The following is a 22,646-nucleotide window of genomic DNA, read 5'->3' as shown; positions in this document are numbered from 1 at the left end:
CAGCGATGAGAGTCGCTTCTGCCTTGGTGCACATGATGGTCGTATGCGTGTTTGGCGCCGTGCAGGTGAGCGCCACAATGAGGACACTGAATAGTGCACGGTACATCCAAACCGTCATCGAACCCATTGTTCTACCATTCCTAGACCGGCAAGGGAACTTGCTGTTCCAACAGGACAATGCACGTCCGCATGTATCCCGTGCCACCCAACGTGCTCTAGAAGGTGTAAGTCAACTACCCTGGCCAGCAAGATCTCCGGATCTGTGCCCCATTGAGCATGTTTGGGACTGGATGAAGCGTCGTCTCACGCGGTCTGCACGTCCAGCACGAACGCTGGTCCAACTGAGGCGCCAGGTGGAAATGGCATGGCAAGCCATTCCACAGGACTACATCCAGCATCTCTACGATCGTCTCCATGGGAGAATAGCAGCCTGCATTGCTGCGAAAGGTGGATATACACTGTACTAGTGCCGACATTGTGCTGATCATGTGATGTATCTGACCCCAGGAATGTGTCAATAAAGTTTCCCCTTCCTGGGACAATGAATTCACGGGGTTCTTATTTCAATTTCCAGGAGTGTAGTTTGGACAAGAAGAGAATAGAAGCTTTCGAAATGTGGTGCTACAGAAGAATGCTGAAGATTAGATGGGTAGATCACATAACTAATGAGGAAGTATTGAATAGGATTGGGGAGAAGAGAAGTTTGTGGCACAACTTGACCAGAAGAAGGGATCGGTTGGTAGGACATGTTCTGAGGCATCAAGCGATCACCAATTTAGTATTGGAGGGCAGTGCTGAGGGTAAAAATCGTAGGGGGAGACCAAGAGATGAATACACTAAGCAGATTCAGAAGGATGTAGGTTGCAGTAGGTACTGGGAGATAAAGAATCTTGCACAGGATAGAGTAGCATGGAGAGCTGCATCAAACCAGTCTCAGGACTGAAGACGACCACAACAACAACGTTACATTTTGACACCAGCCACCAATACTAAGGCTTTGACACCAGCCATCATTACAAGAGCTGACACTCCCATCCTCCCTTTGTAACGGTTTCTTAATTTCCATTGTTTACAGTAAGCGTATCTATCTATCTATCTATCTATCTATCTATCTATCTATCTCCATCCCTTCTTAGCACTACAGGGGACAATAATGATAATAGCATACAGGAAAAATGAAAAGTTTCGTGAAAACACTGCTATGCAGATGAAAGGATGCTCCTAAAAGGGATTATGAATTTCATAAATTTTAAACTGTACTCTGTTGCATTTTAAGTTTAAGACACCTCCATTTCTGAAGATTAGGTACTAGATATCCTTTATTCGGAACATTTAACTTAGTCCAGAAACAAAAATTTATATATACGTACTTCTGCTCCTTTTCATACTCTTGGCAGACATCGATTATCTGAAGAATGTTATGATTTGCTGATAACTGGAGTGAGCCAACATTAATCTGTGTGTAGTCTTTGAGAAATTCTTCTGCTAGATTTCTGACATCTTTTGGCCATGTTGCAGACCACATCAATGTCTGTCTATCAGGCTGCAATTATAAACATTAATTAATGCAACAAATTAAACTTTAAATACATTTATCAATTTTTTATAATAACGTTGTCATACCTGCTTTCCACTTAACTAAATTGACAAATTTCAAATGAATGTTCATTCAAGCATCACATGGGTATTTATCACAATTGGATTATTCAGTGTGGCAATTTTCATCATAATATTGAACAGATTTCCAAATTTTTCAGTTTGAGATTCCAAATTTCTGAACCAATTTTTTGTGATATGTAAGAGCAAGTTTTACTTTCCTACCCTCAATGGTCACTTATGGCATTTTTGTGTTGGCAATCTACTTCTTATTAGTAACAGGAAATTTAGGCATAAACAATAAACAAACAACATAACAGTGGTTTTTACAAAAATCAGAAAAATTGGCATTTTCAGCATAACCCAGGTAAAAATCTTCTAAATATGAAGACAGCAGTTTACTAATACTGGTAACTGATAGTTATCTGATGTTGAAATTGGAACTTGTTTTGGTTCTGAAGACTGAGCCACATTCAATGACCACGCACTTCCTATTTAAAAACTGATGCCTACATGTGCCGTCAGCCAGTAAAAGCTCCACCACCGAAGTCAAATTTCCTGACCCTTTTGTACAACACATCATACAAAAAATTTCACATTTTGGGTGATGTTTAGTGCTATGCACTAATTAAAGTGCATATCTCTGCACTACAAAAAGTATAAATACAAAAACCACCACATACAACACTTCAGCTTTTTCAAAAATTTAAGACAACATTTTGGTACAGTTTCATCACTAGGACTACATTACAGATGAGGTAGTCACTACATATTTCACAAAATCATAAAAATAAATATGTGTTCTTAAAGCAGAAGTGCCATATTTGGCTTTTTTTTAATTTGCATTTGTATCTTATGAAAATATGCATTTTAGCTTAAACGCAGAAATAAAGGTATCTCCAAACTGTGGTGTTCTTTCTATGATTTGTTGCGCAAAGTTTTGAGAAGTACAAGGGTGGCTTCGTAAGTCTGTTAACTTTCAGCTAAAGAATGGAACATTTTTGTTGTGATATCATAGTTGATAAGCTCGATTATTCCAATTATCGTATAAAGAATTTCAACAATGTACAGCACCAGTTCATTGTTGACAGCCAACTGAGCTGAAGACCATTTATTTCTTGATTAATGAATTTAAACAGTCAGACAAGCGGGAGGGAGGGTGGGGGGGGGGGGGGGGGGGCATGCTCCAGCCGTCCAATAGAAGTCCCAAAAAATTTGACTATTGAAAAACCCATGATGTCGTAATGCAAGACTGCAGAATAGAAATTCATGACATTGCTGAGATTGTCAGCATCTCAACTGCACAAGTGCGTAATATCCTACCTGTATAATTGCCTGTGAAGGAACTGTGTGCCACCCCTTTTCACCGGGCTTAGTTCCGGGTGACTTCTTCCTCTCCCCTAACTTTAAACTTTGGTTGCTGGGAAGAAATTGTCATCAAATTAAGTGATAGCTGCAGTAAACAAGCATTTTGCAGTGTTAGAAAGAAAGTATTTTTTTCAATGGGATGAAAAACCTGGAGGGTCACTGGATCAAGTATATATCCCTGAAAGGAGGCTGTCTTAGAATAAAGGCCACACACTGCGGTTTTTGTGTGTGTGTGTGTGTGTGTGTGTGTGTGTGTGTGGGGGGGGGGGGGTATTTTTGACAAAGGCCTTCCTTGTTGGCCAAAAGCTAACTTTCTGCCAGTCCCTTTGTTGTGCCTTTCTGCAGCTCAGCATCTCTGCTATATGCAAGGTATATACGTGGACAAGGGAAAAAAATTCCTGGGTTTCCCGGTTAAAAGCACACTTTCTCCCGGGTGAAAATACACTTTTTCCGTGTTAAGTGACAGTATACTCTTCCTCGGCACTGTAAAACTCATCAATTCTTTGAATGTTTACGTTTTTATATACCGACGTTTTGAAAGACCCTTGATGTGCAGCAACACGTACACCGCATATTTCCATATTACGAAGTTATAAATTTGAATTCCACCAAACACCTCATGTCACTTTCCGAAGCATTGCAATCGAGATTGCGAGGCGCTTTTGTAAGCCAGTCATAGCACATTGTCACGTGATCTCGGCAGCTGATGACAGCACGGACACTTGGTGTAGTAAGCCAATAGCAAGATCACTCTTAAGTAGCGCGAACACACAAATGAGAAAAGTTAATGGTTTAAATTAATATGCATAGCATTCACATATAATATTGGTCTCTAAGATTAACAAGCTGGAAGAGAAGCTAAGCTTCTACATATGATGTTGATCTTTTTTGCGCGTGTTAAGGTGCGTTTACACTGCCATTTGTATCGGCACATGTATGAGATACATGTATATGCGACTTTGCGACATGTATCGCGACTTGTATGAGATGACAAGTATCAACCTCATACATGTATGAGCGTGCGTTTACACTGGTTGATATGTATCACTGTGCGATAGCTTTCGACGACGATTTGGAAGATTTCACATTTTTATGTGCTGGTACACTTGCTCTTTTGGAAGATGATAGGAAGAAAAGGTGGAGGAAGCGTAGATGGTAGCAGAGAGAGTTTCTCGCGAATTAACGCTAAAGGATGGCGTATATTTTAGAAATTATGTTAGGATGAGTATGGAGGATTTCCGCGGTTTGTTATCACTTGTGGCTCCTCTTGTGTCCAAAACCAACACAAACTTTTGGGCAGCGATTCCACCAGAGGATCAGTTGGCAGTAACACTCCGTTTTTTGGCTTGAAACGAAGATTTCATTGCAAAACATTTGCATTGTCGCGCGATTGCTAATGCCAACTCACACACGATTGTCGGCATCCGTTGTCAACATTATCACGCGAGGCCGCCGGAATAATAGCAAAAAATTGATATACGTGCCAGATGCATGAAAAAATTATAAAATGTATTACATACTCTGATATATATAAAACTTTTACCTTCACTTCTTGGAATACAACTTGCACAATGGCCTCGCAAACACGAAGAATAATGTTGCATATGGCACTTTTTGATGTTCTATGCAGATACATTAACGTCGAAACGATAGTCGGCACCTCCAAAACTCAAACAGCTGCCAAAGAGCCTGGTACTACGCACGCGCTAATCGTCAAAATAAGCGGCAGGCGACAAGACGACAGGAAATGATAGTACTGCGCATGCGCGAGTTCAAATGTCGCTCATACATGTCGCGTATATGGCCAAAAAGCGATATACAAAATGTATACGCGACATGTATGAGCTCGAGGGTCCGCATACAAGTTCCGTGAATTTTTGTATGAGGTGATGTATCGCGACATGTCAAATTGACATGTCGCTCATACATGTCGCGATACATGTATCCCAGTGTAAACGTACCTTTACACTTTAAGATACATCCCATAAATGTGCCAGTAAAATTTTTAACAACAACCAGTAAAATTTTTAACAACAACTTAAATGTTTGATGTTCTGGGCTCAAAATTCTTCTAAATGGTCGTCCTGAAAGAGCTGATTTTTAAATGAGATTCAAACTTTTGTGATTTAAGTAATTCATCGTACATTCTTGCACATAGTTCGTCTTGCATAATAGGAAATTGGGTTTGAATGTAACACTTTTCAAACCACCATTCGCAGTATTTTCCTGCAACCTGCTAGAAATAGGTTCGCTTCAGCAGTTGGGAAAGAGCTCCAAATAATAGGCGTCACCACGCTTACGCAGCTACGATGGCGCAGGAAGCCCATATGTTCGTACGTGTGAAACATTAAAAGATCTTAAATTATGTCATAAAAGAAACAAGACATCACAGGATACTTCAAGAGTATCGGAATTTCGTGAACCATGCTAAAATGCATAATTCGGCTTAAAATGCACATTCATATGTCCAGAATCGTATGTAAATTTTCTTGGAGTACCAGTACTCTTATGTTTGGTTCTTTATTATGGCATAATGCCATACGTGCACTTGAAATGCAGCAAACAGTTGAAACTAGCCAATAGTGTGAAATTAAACACTTTGTTTCAAATAAAACAGAAAATATTAATGAAAGCCAAATCTCTTTAGCAAACCGACGAAAATAACTTCACTGTTCTGCAAGGCAATTAATGCTTGACTATCAGGAAGGTGGAAATAAAATCTAAAACTAATAACTTATTTTAGCCTTCCGTAATTATGCAAACGTATTTTAATTCATTCCATAACTCCCGGCTGCAAAAATCCGTTTGTTAACATTATGAGAGCAATAAATTAAGAGGAAACAACAGAATCACTGAACGTAAACGTAGGTCACGTGGAGACAATCCATCTCCCCACTACAACTCTGACTGTTCTGGGGATCAGTGCCAGATTTACTACATTTCTGAACCGGGGGCAATATTAAGTAGTGGCGCCCAGCCATACTTCTGTAACCAGAAGTGAAAGAATGTACTACTCGTATGCGACTCAACTGCGATTGCCAAGAGCCCTCCCGCCACTGCTCAAACGAATCTAATTTAAACAGCTGTCACGTCACGGTCATCGGAGGCAATTTGTTGTTAGGAAGCATTGCATACTCTTCCTAAAGCCTTTGGCCGGCCGAAGTGGCCAACTTGTTCTAGGCGATACAGTCTGGAACCACGCGACAGCTACGGTCGCAGGTTCGAATCCTGGCATGGATGTGTGTGATTTCCTTAGTTTAGTTAGGCTTAAGTAGTTCTAAGTTCTAGGGGACCGATGACCCCAGATGTTAAGTCCCATAGTTCTGAGAGCCCAGCCTAAAGCCTTTGACACACTTTGCTGTTGGCAGACGCTTGTATGAGCACTGTGTTTTGTTGTTCTATATGGCGCATTTCCTTTGCAACTTAAGTTGCATTTTAGGTTTTTTTTTCTCTTGTTCATGTTTCGTTGCTGCAGTATTATTCTGCAACAGCAGGGTACAGTAATATCCTTTGTTGCAGTATTGGTTCTTACCAGTCAAAATCACAAAAATTTAGCTAAACAATGAAAAATTCCTGGAATTCTAAAGATTCGCGGGTTTTTCCCGGTTTTCTCCCAGATGAAAAAAAATTTCAATGTTTTTCCTGGATCTCCCGGTTGTCCCGGGTCGTATACACCCTGTATATGGTGAGTAGCAACTATCATTTTCATGATATTGTTGTATTCCCTCCTGAAATTTCCGTTGTTTGCGAATTAAGGTGACTTGTTTACAAAACAAACATTTTTTCCTTGCTTATCAAATAATGTTCGTAACACTGGCAGATAAAATTTTTATATCTATTCCAAGAAAACAGTCTGAAGATGCATTCTTTATAATGGGAAAGGAATGTTTAATGATTAAACTAGCAGACTGTTGAAAAAACCTCAAGTACTTCAGACAGAAGTGGAGGAAACAATGAAATGCATTGGACTGCACCTTCGAACTAGGCTGCCAACTCTTAGCAAAACATACAAGTGTCTGTTCACAGCAGTAAGTTACTATTTCAACAATATGATGAACTCTATTAAAGATGACATGGCAAAGATTCTGTTATGTATACCTGGAATGTCAGGTATCTGCAGAGAAGATATTGTGAAGGGATACAAACATCTGCAGAGTACAGGGGGCAGTTTTCGCAATATCCAGGGTGACCCACTCACCTTGACCACCTCAAATAAACCACTAACCAGAAGCAAAATAAGAAATGCATCAAGCAAATTATGTTTAGTACCAGGGGGGGATACTTACCAACATAATGGTCTTGTTTGTAACTGTTTGTTATGAAGAAATGAAGGGCAGTGAGTCTTTATATGATATTAAAATGTAACAAAACTGACTCTCTTGTTAGCACACAGTGCAAGTACCCAGGGAGGCATAAACAGAAACTGGTATTTCACTTAACAGTCTACAGCATATGATAGGTTTTTAATTGTAGACTGCCTCTCCTGTACACAATTTATCATTTAAAAGCACTACAGAATTGTAGTACATGTATCAGTATTCTAAATATGACACTACTGCAATTAATGTTCTGCTACCTGACATTCTCCACAGCATTTCTATCTTATCTTTGTTGGCGTATACAGCACTTGCACAAAGCTTCAACTGAAGACAGCTTACTGAGTTAACAGGGCACATTTTCCTTGTGTTTCTATTTGTTTAGTCTCAACGCTAGACAATGAGAGAAAAAATGGTTCAAATGGCTCTGAGCACTATGGGACTTAACATCTGAGGTCATCAGTCCCCTAGAACTTAGAACTACTTAATCCTAACTATAACTAACCTAGGGACATCACACACATCCATGCCCGAGGCAGGATTCGAACCTGCAACCATAGCGGTCCTGCGGTTCTTAAGCGTGTAGAACCGCTCAGCCACACCGGCCAGCGACAGTGAGAGTGGAACCACCAAAGGGTTCTGCGATCAAGCAACATGCCTCACAATTCTCAACCTTTCCTTATTTGACTCCACAGCAGTACATCCAAAGCAGAATCTATGTAATATTTAATACGACGACAGTAAATTTCCTTGTATAATTAACAGTTAAAGTCTCTTAGTCTCTCAGAATTCCCTGACAGTAAAATCAATTTCCTTGAGAATTTCTATTTTCCAGGTGTCACCATCCTGATTAATTACTTAACACAAGCCTGCCCCCTCCCCCCCCAAAAAAGCTCTCGAGTAGCAGTTCAAAGCTGCCCGTCCTACCATCAATATCAGTAACACAAACTGAGAACACTAAGGGTGATTCGTAACTGTTCTTCAATCTACATGCTTTTAAGATACTGAACCAAGGGAAAAACTTATTTAAATGTCATTCATTATGTTGAGAACAGAGATCTCAGAAGCTAGACAAAACAGACACTGGATGATCAAAGTTCTCTCAGATTTACTTTACCTCCCATCAGCATAAACAGCCTGCTACTGGAAACAACAGGGTTCTGCCAAGATAAGGAGGTTCAACCATATGTTGACTAATTGAACGTATCAACTAAAATAAAACTATGCCATCAAAAAACACAATGTCACAAAGAAGGCATGTACGTCCACCTCATTACAATACAGGTGTATGAAAAACACTGTTTGTGAACAGAAATAACTCCAAGGAAATCATCTTCAGTTATCAGCTAAGTAATGTTTTAGTAAATTTCGTACTAGTAATCTCCAGACTCATTGCAGATTCCTGTAAGACATAATCTACGAGACTGTTCATAATACTCTTCTCCCAAAGGTATATCATGTGGACAAATCACAAGCTTCGGTAAGAGACTGTACAAGTCAGCAGCAGAATACTGGTTGTGTGTAGTCCATACTGCTGGTGCTGCTGTCTGGCCCTTTCATATGCTTTAGCCTTTGACAGAGACCCATATCCCTGTAACTTTGCATGTCATGTGAAAATTGTGTAGGTGGAGACAGTAGCAGAGAACAACAGTAACAAATGACTGTCATGCCAAGGAATTCTATGCACTGGAGCATGATTGCCCACTAATGTTTTCACATTTCACAGATCTCAAGGTGGTCATGCAACAGGCATCAGACGTGCCCATTTGGCATTGGCCATTGATTTGTTCTTTTCACTTTTTGGGACTTTTCATGGAAGTGATAGTGTGAGAACTTTCTTGCAAATAGATTAGATAAGATTAACTATTCATTCCATAGACCCACAAAAAAGGGGATTCTCTGGATGTGGAACATGTCAAACACTTTACAAAAATGAAATTAGAAAAACTTAATTTTTTATCATTCTCAGTTAATAAACAGTAAAATAATGTACATGAATTAATATTAAACTTCTAATATTTACAGGTTTAATACTTACATCTGCTTTCATTAATCCATCATTCACACAGTAGCTAGTTACTTGGGTATTACACCCAAGTATTGTCAAAAATTAAAGTACAATAAATTTTCATTAAAATTGTCTACTGAACTTGTTGAGAAATTCATGGATGGAATAGAAGGAGTTTGCCACCAAAAATTCTTTTAAATTATGCTTAAATTGTGCCTTGTCTGAAACCAAACTCTTAATGGTTGCTGGTAACTTATTGAAAATATGTGTTGCTGAATACTGGACTCCTTGCTGGGCAAGAGTAAGCGATTTTAAATCTTTATGTATATTGTTCTTATTCCTAGTACTGTGTACTAAGCAGTTAGTTGGAGAAAGAGATGAATTATTTACAACTAACTTCATTAAGGAATAAATATATTGAGAAGCTGTGGTTAGTATGCCCAATTCTTTGAATAGGTTTCAACATGATGTTCTTGGATTTACACTACACATTACTCTTATTATACGCTTCTGTACTCTTAAAAATTTTTTTCTCAGTTTGTGCAGTTACCCCAAAATATGATACGATATGAAATAATGGGAGTGAAAATAAGCAAAATATGCCAGTTTTTTATATCTCCTATGTCTGACATCATTCGCATTGAAAACAGACTTGTTTAGGCGCTTTAGCAATTCGTTAGTTATGTCGCTCCCAACTGAATTTATTATCAAGTTGTAATCCCATAAAATTTTACACTCTCAACTTCTTTTTCCATGTCGTCATATTTTATACACACACTAGAAGGAAATCTCCAAAACTGCATATAGTGGGTCTTTCCAAAGTTAATGACAGTGAATTGGCTATAAACCACTTATTAATGTCAGTAAAAATTTGATTACCTGCCCTTTCTAAATTTATATTTGATTTACTATTCATTGCAATGTTTGTATCATCTGCGAATAAGACAAACTTAGCATCTGGTCCTGTAACAGATGACAGGTCATTAATATACACAAGAAAAGGTAGTGGACCTAATATGGAACCTTGGGGAACACCACTTTTAATTTCTTACCAGTCAGATGATGTCTGATTGCCTACTGCTGAAGTGTTATGTAATGACACACTGTTTTCCATTAGGAAGATATGACTGAAACCACTTTGCAGCACTACCAGTGATGCCATAACATTTTAATTTACTTGAAGGAATGCTGTGACTCACACATTGAAAAGCCTTCAACAGGTCACAGAATATGCCAGTTGCCTGTAATTTGTTGTCTAATGAATTAAGGACATATTCACTCCAAGTGTAAATAGCCTTCTCAATATCAGCACCCTTAATAAATCCAAACCGTGACTTTGACGGTATGTTATTTTGACTAAGGTGCTTAAGTAGACACTTTAACATAACCTTTTCAAAGATTTTTGAAAAAGGAGGCAAAAGTGAGATCGGTAGGTAATTTGACAGCATTTCTTTGTCCTCTTTCTTGTGGACAGGTACAACTTCAGCATATTTAAGCCAGTCCAGGAATGTTCCTGTTGTAAGTGATTGATTACACAAATAACTTACCATATTAAGCATATATTGAGTTACAGTTTTTTGAAACTTTAGAAGCCGTTCCTGAAAATTGATATTTTCTGTTGCATTTTTCCCTAAATCTCAGAAAAAACAACTTCGAGTACATTATTCAACTTTTCAGAACATACAGTTTAATGTCCTGTAAACGTTTCATATCCAAAGCTAGAGTGGTTTCTGAAATACAGGAAAGCCAAGTCCCTAATGTACCTATATACACATTCAAATTTAATGGTAACACACACGTTCCACATGTCACTAGCAAAACCAGACTTAAAATCTGCATTTTAAGATTGAACTTGTTAAAATGCTTATTTTGTTTTTACTGTTTCATCCACAGGAATTTTACCTGTTGGCGTTACTGGGTTTACCTTACAAAGAATATCATTTATAGATACCACAGAACAACTGGTTTTATAGGATATGCAAAAGACAGTGATGGGCCAGCAGGGTGAAGGAAAGTAAGATCTCCAAGATAATCTTTTGTTAAAATGGAAGTTAACCACCATTTCTTGTCATAGACAACAGTGAAATATCCACCAATGTCTTTACAGTCTTTCTGGAGATTTTGATACTGTTTCAACAGTATATTCTGCTGCACCTGAAAAAGTCTTTACCAATAATTTTGATGTAGTTGACGCTATCAGTATAAAAGCATGTACCTTCTGTGTTCCATTCATGGAAGCAGACAAACTAAAGCACATTTCCATAAATCGCTCAGTTTCAATGTACTCTTGTGTTGAAAACTCGACACGTACAGATGTAGTGTTTTTAACTGCCCAATAAAAAATTTGTTGTGGAGTACAAATTTGGTTGTTACACAGCCTCCACAGCCACGCTTTTCTTGTTAATCTCTTGACAGTGCCACCGACACCATCACAATGCATTACAAAAAAAGCAGCAGCATTCTATTTCAATGCCAAAATTATCTTTGTGGAAGCACAAGTTTACAGAATTCTTTTTATTCTTGTACTGGGCCGAACTGCTATCCGGAAAGTGGCATATATCCTGTGAGTCAGTCTGAAATTTCGTTTTTAAAAACTGATTACTATTATTTTTTCAGTAGACTGCTATGGTATTATACTCTACAGAGTTAGAAATAACTCATGCTCTGTTTTGTTCTCTTCTTTGTAATATACTACAAAGGGGCGCAACTGTTGCATTTGACCAACAACCCTGGGCCTTATCCTGTATCACATAAGTGAAATTCTCAGAGAAGGCACTTATACCAACATCTTCATCCTTATTCAAATTTTTCTTGCTTTAGAAAAGAGCTTTGCTAGAAAATCATGGAACATTTGCGTAGTCAGTTTTTCAGAAAATAATTCAGTTAACTACGATGAGGTCTTCTGCATTACTTCTAAGTTGCGTCTGTCTACTGAAACCCATTGCCAAAAAGCGATATTCTCAACCATATTACAATCAAATGCACTTTGTACTGTTCTTTTTATTGGGTCACTTCCTGGGCAAGAACAATGGTTTTCATAATACACTGGTTAAGATTCTGAGCTTAATGTTTTCTGTCATAAGTTTGATGTTTTGATATGTAGTGCAAACACATACCGAGTGTGCTCCACTATGACCAGCTAAAATGCACAGTTTTGGGCACAATTCTGAATTTAGAAATCCCGTTCTTCTTTTAAATTGTGCAAAATATGTCTGTTGGATGTTACTGTTCTTTCTCTACCTTTCCCCTTGACAGTTACAGTCTTTCTTCCCCAGCATTACTCTGTTTATTTTGTCATATTCATAGCAGTAGTAGATTAAACAACTATAATAATAATAATAATAATAATAATAATAATAATTTGCTATTGTAAGACACTGTTTGCACAACTTATTGGGACAAATTTTTTCACAGTTTTTGATCAGGACTTTCTAACACAGTGGAACCTCACTTAGCAAGCACCTCCCACAACATGCAATTTGCATAATGAGTAAAACAAATTGTAAAAAATGATTCCCTTAACGAGTGACGTTTCACATAACACGTGATGAAAATTTAGTGTGATGTCAGCTGTTTGCACGCAGCAGGGGAAACATTCAACAATAAGAACACCTTTTATTGTCAGTAGCAGGATATGGACTACGTTTTTAACACGGGTTTAGTGCTCTTTCTGCTACCATCTTGGTGCAGCTTGTCATCTCACATTTTTCGAAACTTGTATTCACACAGTGTTTTTTGTGCGCAAATTTTAATAACCTTCGTAGAAATGTCCCTGAAGATACAGCCGCAAGAAGACAACCTTGAGAGAAAGAAAATTACCTTAGAAATGAAATGTAAAATTATTGATGAACACAAACACGGTGTGAGCATTGCTGATTTAGCATGCACATGCAGTCTGTCCACATCAATTATTTGCACTATTCTGAAGATTAAGGACAAGATTAAGGAGAAAGATGCTTTCTTCAAAAGAAGTGACAAGATTATCTAAACAATGGTTTCATATTCTGGATGATGTTGAAAGGTTGTTCCTTATATGGATAAATGAAACGCAATTGCACGGTGACACTATTACTGAGACCATCTTTTGTAAGAAGGTGAGAATGATTTTTGCTGACCACCTTGTGAAAACTGCAGGATCATTAACATCTAAATAAGTGTTTAAGGGACGTTGTGGGTGGTTCAAGAAGTTTACGAGAAAAACTGGCATCCACAGCATTGTGAGGCATGGCGAAGCAGCCAGCTCCAACACAAAGGCAGCAGAGAACTTCATCAGCAGTTTCAAGGTGCTCATAGATTCTGAGGTTCATCAGCCGCAAGTCCACAAGAGCAGGTTAAATCTGATGTGGAGGTCCAACAAAAAGGCTTGGGTGACACATGATGTTTTTGTGATTAGATCAATGAAGTGTTTGGTCCTTCGGCTAAAAAAATATTTGCTTGAGGTGAATCTGCCACTCCATGTCTTGCTCGTTAAGGCCAACACTCCTGCCCATTCTACAGGCCTACAAGACCACCTCCTTCGATAATTTCAACTCGTCAAGATCCAATTTCTGCCTCCCAACACCATTCCATTAATCCAGTCTATGGACCACCAGATTATTTCTAACTTTAAGAAACCAAGAGAACTTTCACTTCTGCTTGGAAGAAGCTTTGGTCAGAGTGCATCGTCAATTGTGACTAAGGCATTCGGGTCAGTGGCTGTGGAGCCTGTAGTCAACGAGGTTGTCTTTGGCCAAGTGCATGGAACTAGAAGTCATTAACAATTATCTATGAGCTTGTGGAAGACCAGTCAATAAATGTCCACCAAAGAGCTTATACAGAGTTGCAGCATGTTTCACAGCAGGAAACTGGGGTGGGGGGAGGGGGAGGGGGGAGGAAGTAACAGCAAAGCAGCCATCTTCTGGTACAATAAGAGAAATGCTGGAAGCATGGGAATAGACTGCATCGTACACTGAAAATCACCACCCGAATACAGCAGTGACTACGCGCACGCTACAAATTTGACGATAATGCTGTTTCGTGTTTTCTCCAAGTGTTGAAGTGTCAGCAGGAACATATGACACAGAAAGCTTCCCAGTAAAAAAGAATTAGTTATATATTGTGAATAATAAAGTACATATTTTCTTCAAAAAACATGGCATAGCATGAATAACCTACAACTTTTAGTACTTTTTATGCATGGAACGCATTATCATATTTTATGTTAATTCAGATGGAATAAATTGTTTCGCTCAACGAGTTTACTGCATTAAGAGTTAAGATTAAGCTTGCTATGCGAGTTTCCGCTTTATACCTCTTTCCTTCAGAAGCCTTTTTGCCTGGCATACCATGTAGATGGGAGCACTAAATTCACGCATCTTCCTAATACTCCAAGATTGAGGTGTACACGTTAGTAGTATTTTCTTTTTCCTACTACTTTAACCAAAACTAGCTTTGCGTTACCTACTTCCAACTGTTCCAATGACGCATTTTCTGTGGAATCCTCTGCATTACCAAATAACTGTTTTTCAAGTGCCAACTCAAATGGTTTTTGATTTTTTGGTGGAATACTTTTTAGTCTGAAATTTTGTAGTATGTACAGGGGACTCTCGTACTCCCTGAAGAGACATATTTTGTGCCTCCAGAACAGAAAAAGTTGGAGGAACATAGCTCGACTGCAACTGACTCCTTCACCCACCAGCCAAAAGCTACACTGGCCAGTAATGTACCAGCAGAAATGCTAATCTTTCCCTTTGTGTCAAATTGGGGAGCTCATGTATGGCGAAGCATTTTGACTGACAAATTCGCACTCATCTAGTGTCTACATGCTTAACATACCTACCTACACGTATTGTGACTTGCAAATATGACTGCAAGTCATTTTAGGTATAGACAATGTCAAACTATTGCTACAATCTCCATACACTGGCCCACATTAAGCTGTTGAAAAAGGAGCACATGCACTGGATGTACTATTAAATAGTAAAGCTACAGAAGGTCTCAATTGACAGAGTGAAACCTGTGTTTCCACAACTGACACCTACACTTGGGCCGTAACAACCAACCGTAGTCTCAGGTACAAATCTCCAAAGCAGACTTTACCCAAATGAAGAACACGCTCTGGACATTAAGTGTACTCTTCCCCCAAGGGTTTTGAACGACACTGTTGTTCCCCCCTATGTAGCTGATGTAGCCACAAAGAGTGTCTACTACTGTTTGTCCACATTTCATAGCCGTCTAGAGTTTGTGCACCAGCCGCTAGAGGCACTCTTGTTTGGCATCAATGGTAGATTCATTCTCTTCATTTTTTTTTTTTTTGCATTTTTCTAAAAAAGTTATAATGTGAGAATTTCCTTGTGAATACAGATATCAACTAGCACTATTCTAGCACACTAGTCCCAAGTTCTTGCTATCTTCATTTGTGTTCTGTATTTGTTAAATGTTTAGTGTTAATGGTACACAAGTATTTATATTTCATGTGCTATTTCAGTTGATTTGCTTTAACACACAAATTTAATTTGTTCAGATCATTACTGCCCCAAAAGAACACTCCAGAAAGCAGTGGACATAATGGTAAACAATTGTGTTAACATCAGGGACGACAACTTCTCATTTCTGTATCACACAGGATCCTGCATTAACAAAAATTTGGCAAGAATGCCTTCAACAACAGTGTTTGCAGGGGTAATGTGGACATGTTGCACCAGATTGGCAACAGCTAGATGGCCACGTTTAACTCCAATGTCAATCATGCCCTCCCAGAGGTACTCCATGATCCAAATGATGATGCTGCTGCTGGAGAATAGATGCATAGTTGAATTGATTTCAAAAGTTGTGAAATGTTGCTTCACGATGTCAATTATTCTGAACATAACCCAAGAAGCTTTCATCAGTGAAATTTGCTGAAGAGGCTTGCCCTTTCACAGTGATAACAATGCTCTTTGGTTTGATGGACAATGCAAATGAGTCTTTAATGGCACGAAGAAATTATCAGGAAAAGTACAAGCACTAAGAACGCCTTGATACACAAACTGGCAAATCCATATAATAGTTTTGACTTTTTTATTATGGATGAGGGTAAATACATTTATTAATTACAAAATATGGCATTTTCTACAATGCAGGGTTTCAAAGCCAATACTTGCATTATTGCTGATAAAATATCAGCAATTAAACAAATATCGGCTCTGAAACCAGCTTTCTAAAAAAGTGCATACTTTGTAACAACTGTCATACAAATAACCAATGTCTAAAAGATACTGAAACTATTTCAGTACAAAAACAACCAATGTCTGAAGGTCTTAAGAAAACTGCTCAAGAACTTTTAAATAGCACAAATAATAGCATTTATGACCAAATTTATTAGTGGGAAATATGAAATTGCAGACTGAAGTATTAATAGAATTTGAACATCTCTAAATTTCAATGCTTGATTTCCACAAATACAGGGAATATACACAAACAAGAAAAAAAATTCCCCAGATTTCTTGGTTAAAAACACGCATTTCCCAGTTGAAAATACACTTCTTCCCTTGGAGCTGTAAATACTACCAAGCCTTTGAATGGTAAAGGTTTTATACACTGTCTTAGAGCTTCCCAGCAATTTAAAACAAACCCCACCAAAAAATAATGCATTTTTGAAAGGTATTTTGACAAGCGGCAACATGTACACTGCATATTTTCTTATCAAGGAAGTACATAAGAATTCCACCAAATACAGCAGAGCATCTGCTGAAGTCTGGATTGTGCTGTGCGATTATAGATCACATCACATGATCTCACCAACCAACGACAGCAGATATTCAGAACATAGGAAACATGATGTGATCAGCCAATTGCAACATCACTATTAAACAGCGCAAACACACAAACAGGAAAAGTTGATGGCTTAAATTAATATACATTAAGTAATGGCATAAGTGGCTGGTCCTCAAAGTATTAAGTCTTGAATGAGAGTCATATGCTTCATGATCTAAGAAATAATCGCCCATTCTCACAAGTCACATAATTCATCTTGCATAAAAATAAATTGACTTTGAAATTAACAATTCTCAAACCACTTCACAATACTTTCCCACAACCTATTTGAAGGCAGCAAAGAGTCTTCTTCCTAGACACACTGTCAAGTAATACAAATGACTTGAAAGTTTATATCAATAATGTATATATAGGTGTGTGTTGGCGGAAAAAAAGGAAACTTGTTATCTGTTACAGAAGGTCTCCTGTAAGAAGATATTTACCAAATGTGTTGTATTTAAACACGCAATAAAAGCCTTAAAAGATCCAAGTTGCCAAGACCTGATTTTTAGTAAAAATTACATTACTCAACAAATAAGAATATTTAACAAGTCAGGGGGTCACAGACTACTCAGAGCTAAAAATCACAATGAGAACTTAAAACCAAACAACACGTGAACATGTTCAGCACTGTGACATGTTGTTCAGAGGGGAAATATGGAGTTATGGTACTTAGGGCAATTATTTTATTATATCCTATCCAGATAAGGAATGCAAAATAAGAAAGTAGTCCTTGGCATAATATTCATTTCAAAGCTAGGCTCTAAAACACAAAGTACCCGAATATTTAGCTATGTGGTGACTTTAACAAAGATTTTCTTTTATTTAAACAGTAGTTTGTGTACACCACACCTAAAAACAGTAAGTTTCTACAGTTTGTTCTACTCCATGAATAAATACAAAGCACGTGAGGAGTTGCAATGATAAAACATTATGTGTTGTCAGTCGATAATTTAGCAAAGAATGGCATTCAAGATGTAAACAACACAATTAAGAAATAAAGTCAGTCCTATAGGAGATACCTGACAAGTGCTAGAACATTCCTTGTTATTGAAAAAACATTGTTTTTCGTGGAAGGCAGACTTGTAAAATTGTGCTAAAGCTGCCAATATACTGGAAACAAAATATTTTATTCAGTATTACTGACAAAATTTTCCTGCCTAGTTATCCTCGAGTAAACATTTACATATGCTGATAAATGTATAGCATTAAAAGATCTTACATTATGTTGTGAAAGAATCAGGACATCAGAGAGAACTCCAAGAACATCAGAATTTCGTAAACTGTACTAAAATGATCAATGTGTCTTAAAGTGCACAGTTGTATTTCCAGATTCAAACTGACAGGCTAATACTGAGTATTAATATTTTTCAGTGAGGTTTTCAAGCTTGCCAATTTTCTTGGCGTACCAGTGTTGTATTATCTTATCTTTGGTTCTTTGTTATGGCATAATGCCACACATGCCGTTAAGATTAAAACAAGCACTTCACAAACAACTGAAATTAGCTAGTAGTGAGGAATGAAACATTGTTTTAAATATATTCACTGCCTCTGTGGGAATGATTAATGAAAGCCAAATTTCTTCAGCAAACTGATGAAAATAACTTCACTGTTCTCCAAGTCAATTAATGCTCAATTGCTAATAACTTGGAAATAAAATCAGAAAATAAACTAATAACATATTTTAGTCTTCTATAATTATGACAATGTATTTTAATTCACTTGATAGCACCCAGTCCCTGATATCTATTTTGTTTTATTTGACGCGAGAGCTATAAACAAAGACAAAATAGCAACATCACGAAATGTGAACATGCCTCATGCGCAGACTACCCGTCACTTGACTGCTCTGCTCTGCACATGCACAACGTGCAATGTGGCAGCTTGGGCATGTCAGAAAAATTTTCCTGTTAGCATCTGGCTGCTTGCTGCTACTGCTAATCTAGCTAACAGCCACACTTCAAGCAGCCAGAAGCAGAAGACTGCCTGTATGAGACTTCAGCTCTGCACATGCAGATGAGCACACTGGCAACTGCTCGAGCAAACCTACAATTGTATATAGATGTGACATCATGCTCATCAAAAACAGTTTGCTGTTTGTCTTTGCCCTAAGGCCTTTGACACATTTAGCTGTCTAGAAACACTTGTATGTGCGCTGTGTTTTGTTGTTGTAACTAGCCCATTTTCTTGAAACTAAAGTTTTATTTTGGTATTATTGTTTCTTTTATGGTTTATTGCTGCAGTATTATCCTGCAATAGCAAGTTAAAATAAATTTCTTTGTTAAAGTATCAGTTTTTATGAACACAAATTACAAAAATTTAACTGAAAAATAAAACAATGAAAAATTCCCATGAATCTAAAACATATCCGGTTTTCCCCCCAGATTTCCCAGAGCATTCACAAACTGGAATAAGTTTTTTTTTGTTTTTGTTTTGACACTAACTGTTCTTGCATTAGACCACAGATGCAGTATACAATACATTCTCTGGCTCTGATACTGTTTTCACATACTAATTTCCAATAAATGCTTGGGAAGTTATTTTCATAACTTCACTGTTAACTTTTTATTTGTGAAGAAAGGGGACTTCCAAAGCATCTAACAATCTCAATGACAGTGTCCATACCTACTGATGTTCCACAATATATGAAGTGTTATTTCACCAAAATGTGTGAAGGAGACAAACTTAATTCTCAACTTTTTCATTATGTCGTAAGCTACAGCTATCTGTGGCAATGCTACAAATGTAACTATGTATTCTTACCCGTATCTGTTCAACAATTTTGCGAATCTGTGGTTCAAATCCCATGTCAAGCATTCTATCAGCTTCATCCAAAACTAGATATGTGCACCTCTTTAGGTTTGTTTTCCCACTTTCAAGGAAGTCGATTAAGCGTCCAGGTGTTGCAATGACAATTTCTACACCTCGCTCCAAATCTCTTGCCTGAAACAACACAATCCAAACACAAAATAAGAATCTGAAAAGAAAATTGTTAAATGTGATGGAAAATTTCGCCTCTACCTCTATTAAGAATGGCCCAACAATTCATCATATAAAATACACACCAAAAGGGAAAAATGGGAAATCCGAGATGGAATAACAAAAATTATGGAAAGAAGAGATTGCTACACGCCATATTTATGAGACGCAGAGTTGCAGATGGGCACAACTAAAGGATGCTATACATTTAAGCTTTGGGCCAAAAGGCCTTCTTTTAAAGTAGAAAAAACACACATTTGCATAAGGACAATTAACACACACACACACACACACACACACACACACACACACATCCTTATCTGGCATCTGAGGCCGAACTTCACAGCAGCTGTGCCTGATGGGAGAGGCAGTCTGTGGGTGGTGGGGGTAAGGAGGAAGCTGGGGTGGTTAAAGGCAGGTATAGCAGAGTAGGGATGGGGAAGATTTAGTGCAGCTTATGGGGTGACTTAACAACTCTCTTATATGGTGAGTAACAATACATCCATTTTGTAATTGTAGTTATGCATCAAAAATTTAGACAAGGTGCCTATACCCGCTACCTCCCCCACACTGATCAGCACCAATAGCTGTCCCTCCATACATGAATTTGCCTGTAGTGGCAAGCAATGGTGACATGACTTGTCTACTTGAGCTAATTTCACGTATCACTACCATCATACTACAAACAACATTCCTATCAAATGCTATTCCCAAATTACCACTTCTTTCTTTTCTGAAACTTGCCTCCAATACAACATCCATGGAAGGAGTAATTTTCAGAAAAAACTAAATTAACAACTTCATTGAAGGCACATGATACTCAATAGGTCACAACAGCAATCATGGGAAGAGAGAAAAAGTGAGAGAGATAGTGGAGAATGAGAGAATGATGGAAGCAGACTGCCACGAGGGGTAATGAATATTATTATTATTATTATTATTATTATTATTATTATTATTATTATTATTATTTATGTTTAAATCACTTTCCAGCTCAGTCATTGCCCCCCTTATATTGTTTCCATAAAGACACTAAGAACTTGGAAACATTAAAATAAACTCACTCCAAGGATGCGCAGCGCGCACACACCTAAGATCTGAGTACAATTGGTTGTGTTTTACAATGTAATGAATGAAACAGTCTTAATTACCCATGTTTATTTGCGTCCCATTTCGGTTGAATTACATCACTTTCAGATACAAAATGCTCACCACTGAACTGATTTGTGTCTACAACTAGTTTTTTTCTGAAGATGGCCCAATTCAGGCGAATTCAGTAATTATAAATAAATACAAAACTGATGTAGACTTCTGTCCATAAAAGTTGGAGTTTTCGTTAACTCACATTACAATGAGGTGACCATTATAAAATAATGAGTCATTATTATAAAATAATGATTATAAAATAGTAACTACCACCTACTGTGAAAGACAAACTTACTTTAAACAACAATTTTGGCAAGAATTAAAATCTTTTCAATGCATCTCTTTTGTTACCTAAAATACTGAGCAGGTCATCATAACAGGAGCACGGCAGATGAATAACAGTACAAATTACGTAAACCACGCTTAGAATCAAGCTTTGATATGCAATGTTGGGAGAAGGCAAACAACATGTTACAGTAATTTAAGAAAATATATTTCATTTGCTACATGTGCTGAGGATATATGGCTGTTCTTGTTGATGTTGAAGTCTTCAAAAGATGTCAACATTTCAGTAGTAAATCTGAAAGCTTGGGAACCTTCCCAACAAACTGCAACTTGAACCTGCTATCTTGCTTTTGGCTGGTCATAATACAGACTGATGCTGTTTGATAGGTTGTGACACACCTCAACATCACAATAAAATGATTGGAAGTGAAAGTGTTACTATACCCATGCCACTGAAACCTTGCACTCGAAACATGTTTTTCAAGTTGGTAGTGTAACAGTTTGACAAGTGAAGAACAAGTACATGGCGCTATGTGTGGGGTGCAAATCAATGCCAGCACAATAATCGTTTCTGGCCATGTCGTCTCAGCTCCTGCATTGCAAGCTTTGTTTTGTGTGAACACAAAATTCATCATTGTTGGTTTCTACCGTTTGCTTGCTTAATACCGAGATTTAGAAAATTCTGATAAATGGAAAATGCCAGCAGAAAATAGTTCTGTCTGCCTAGTGACAATCTTTTGCATCAAAGGTGTGCTGTTAGACAGGGACCCGAGTCACTTGCAAACTCGGAATTTTACAAGCTAGAGAAAGAATGTGCAAATATTCACAGTCAGTCATCAGTTCCTGCCAATAAAGCAGTAGAATGTACATAAAATACTCTTGGAATCAGTTCAACAACATGGAATTACCGCAAGAACAATAGTAAGTAAGGGAGTGTTACTTCAAAAGCTGAAAGACACAGATGTGAGCTGTAATGAATTCTAATGTGTCTATCAGCTAATATATTTATAGCAACTTCTGAAAAGAAGAAAAAGCAGCCTCCTCCTGTCACCAACAGTTTCTTTCCAAATTGATGCAGTTGCCAGCAGGAAAGAGCGACCTACTGTAGCAAAGTTGCTACTATTGTAATACGTAAGTCCAACTTTTCAAGGGTGGAAAAAAAGTTACTAAAAGGT

General features: G+C 37.8%; 1 protein-coding gene across 5 annotated transcripts in view; it reads right to left on the bottom strand.

Moving 5' to 3' along the window:
* The window catches only part of LOC126174851 (uncharacterized), a 74,759-nt gene that overhangs the window by 32,998 nt on the left and 19,115 nt on the right, over positions 1–22,646 (bottom strand). For all 5 annotated transcript variants that reach the window (XR_007535494.1, XM_049921239.1, XM_049921238.1 and 2 more), the window contains exons 6-7: positions 19,825–20,004; positions 1,371–1,543 (exon numbers count right to left, since the gene is read on the bottom strand). Coding sequence is in view for 4 of the 5 variants with exons in the window: in XM_049921239.1 (XP_049777196.1) it covers positions 1,371–1,543; positions 19,825–20,004 (353 nt within the window). In the remaining variant the exon portion in view is untranslated. The remainder of the gene's footprint in view (positions 1–1,370; positions 1,544–19,824; positions 20,005–22,646) is intronic.

This window comes from Schistocerca cancellata, chromosome 3 (genome assembly GCF_023864275.1).
Source record: "Schistocerca cancellata isolate TAMUIC-IGC-003103 chromosome 3, iqSchCanc2.1, whole genome shotgun sequence".
NCBI lineage: Eukaryota > Metazoa > Arthropoda > Insecta > Orthoptera > Acrididae > Schistocerca > Schistocerca cancellata.
Note: the sequence above shows the minus strand (reverse complement) of the source record. Positions and strands in the feature narration are given on the sequence as shown.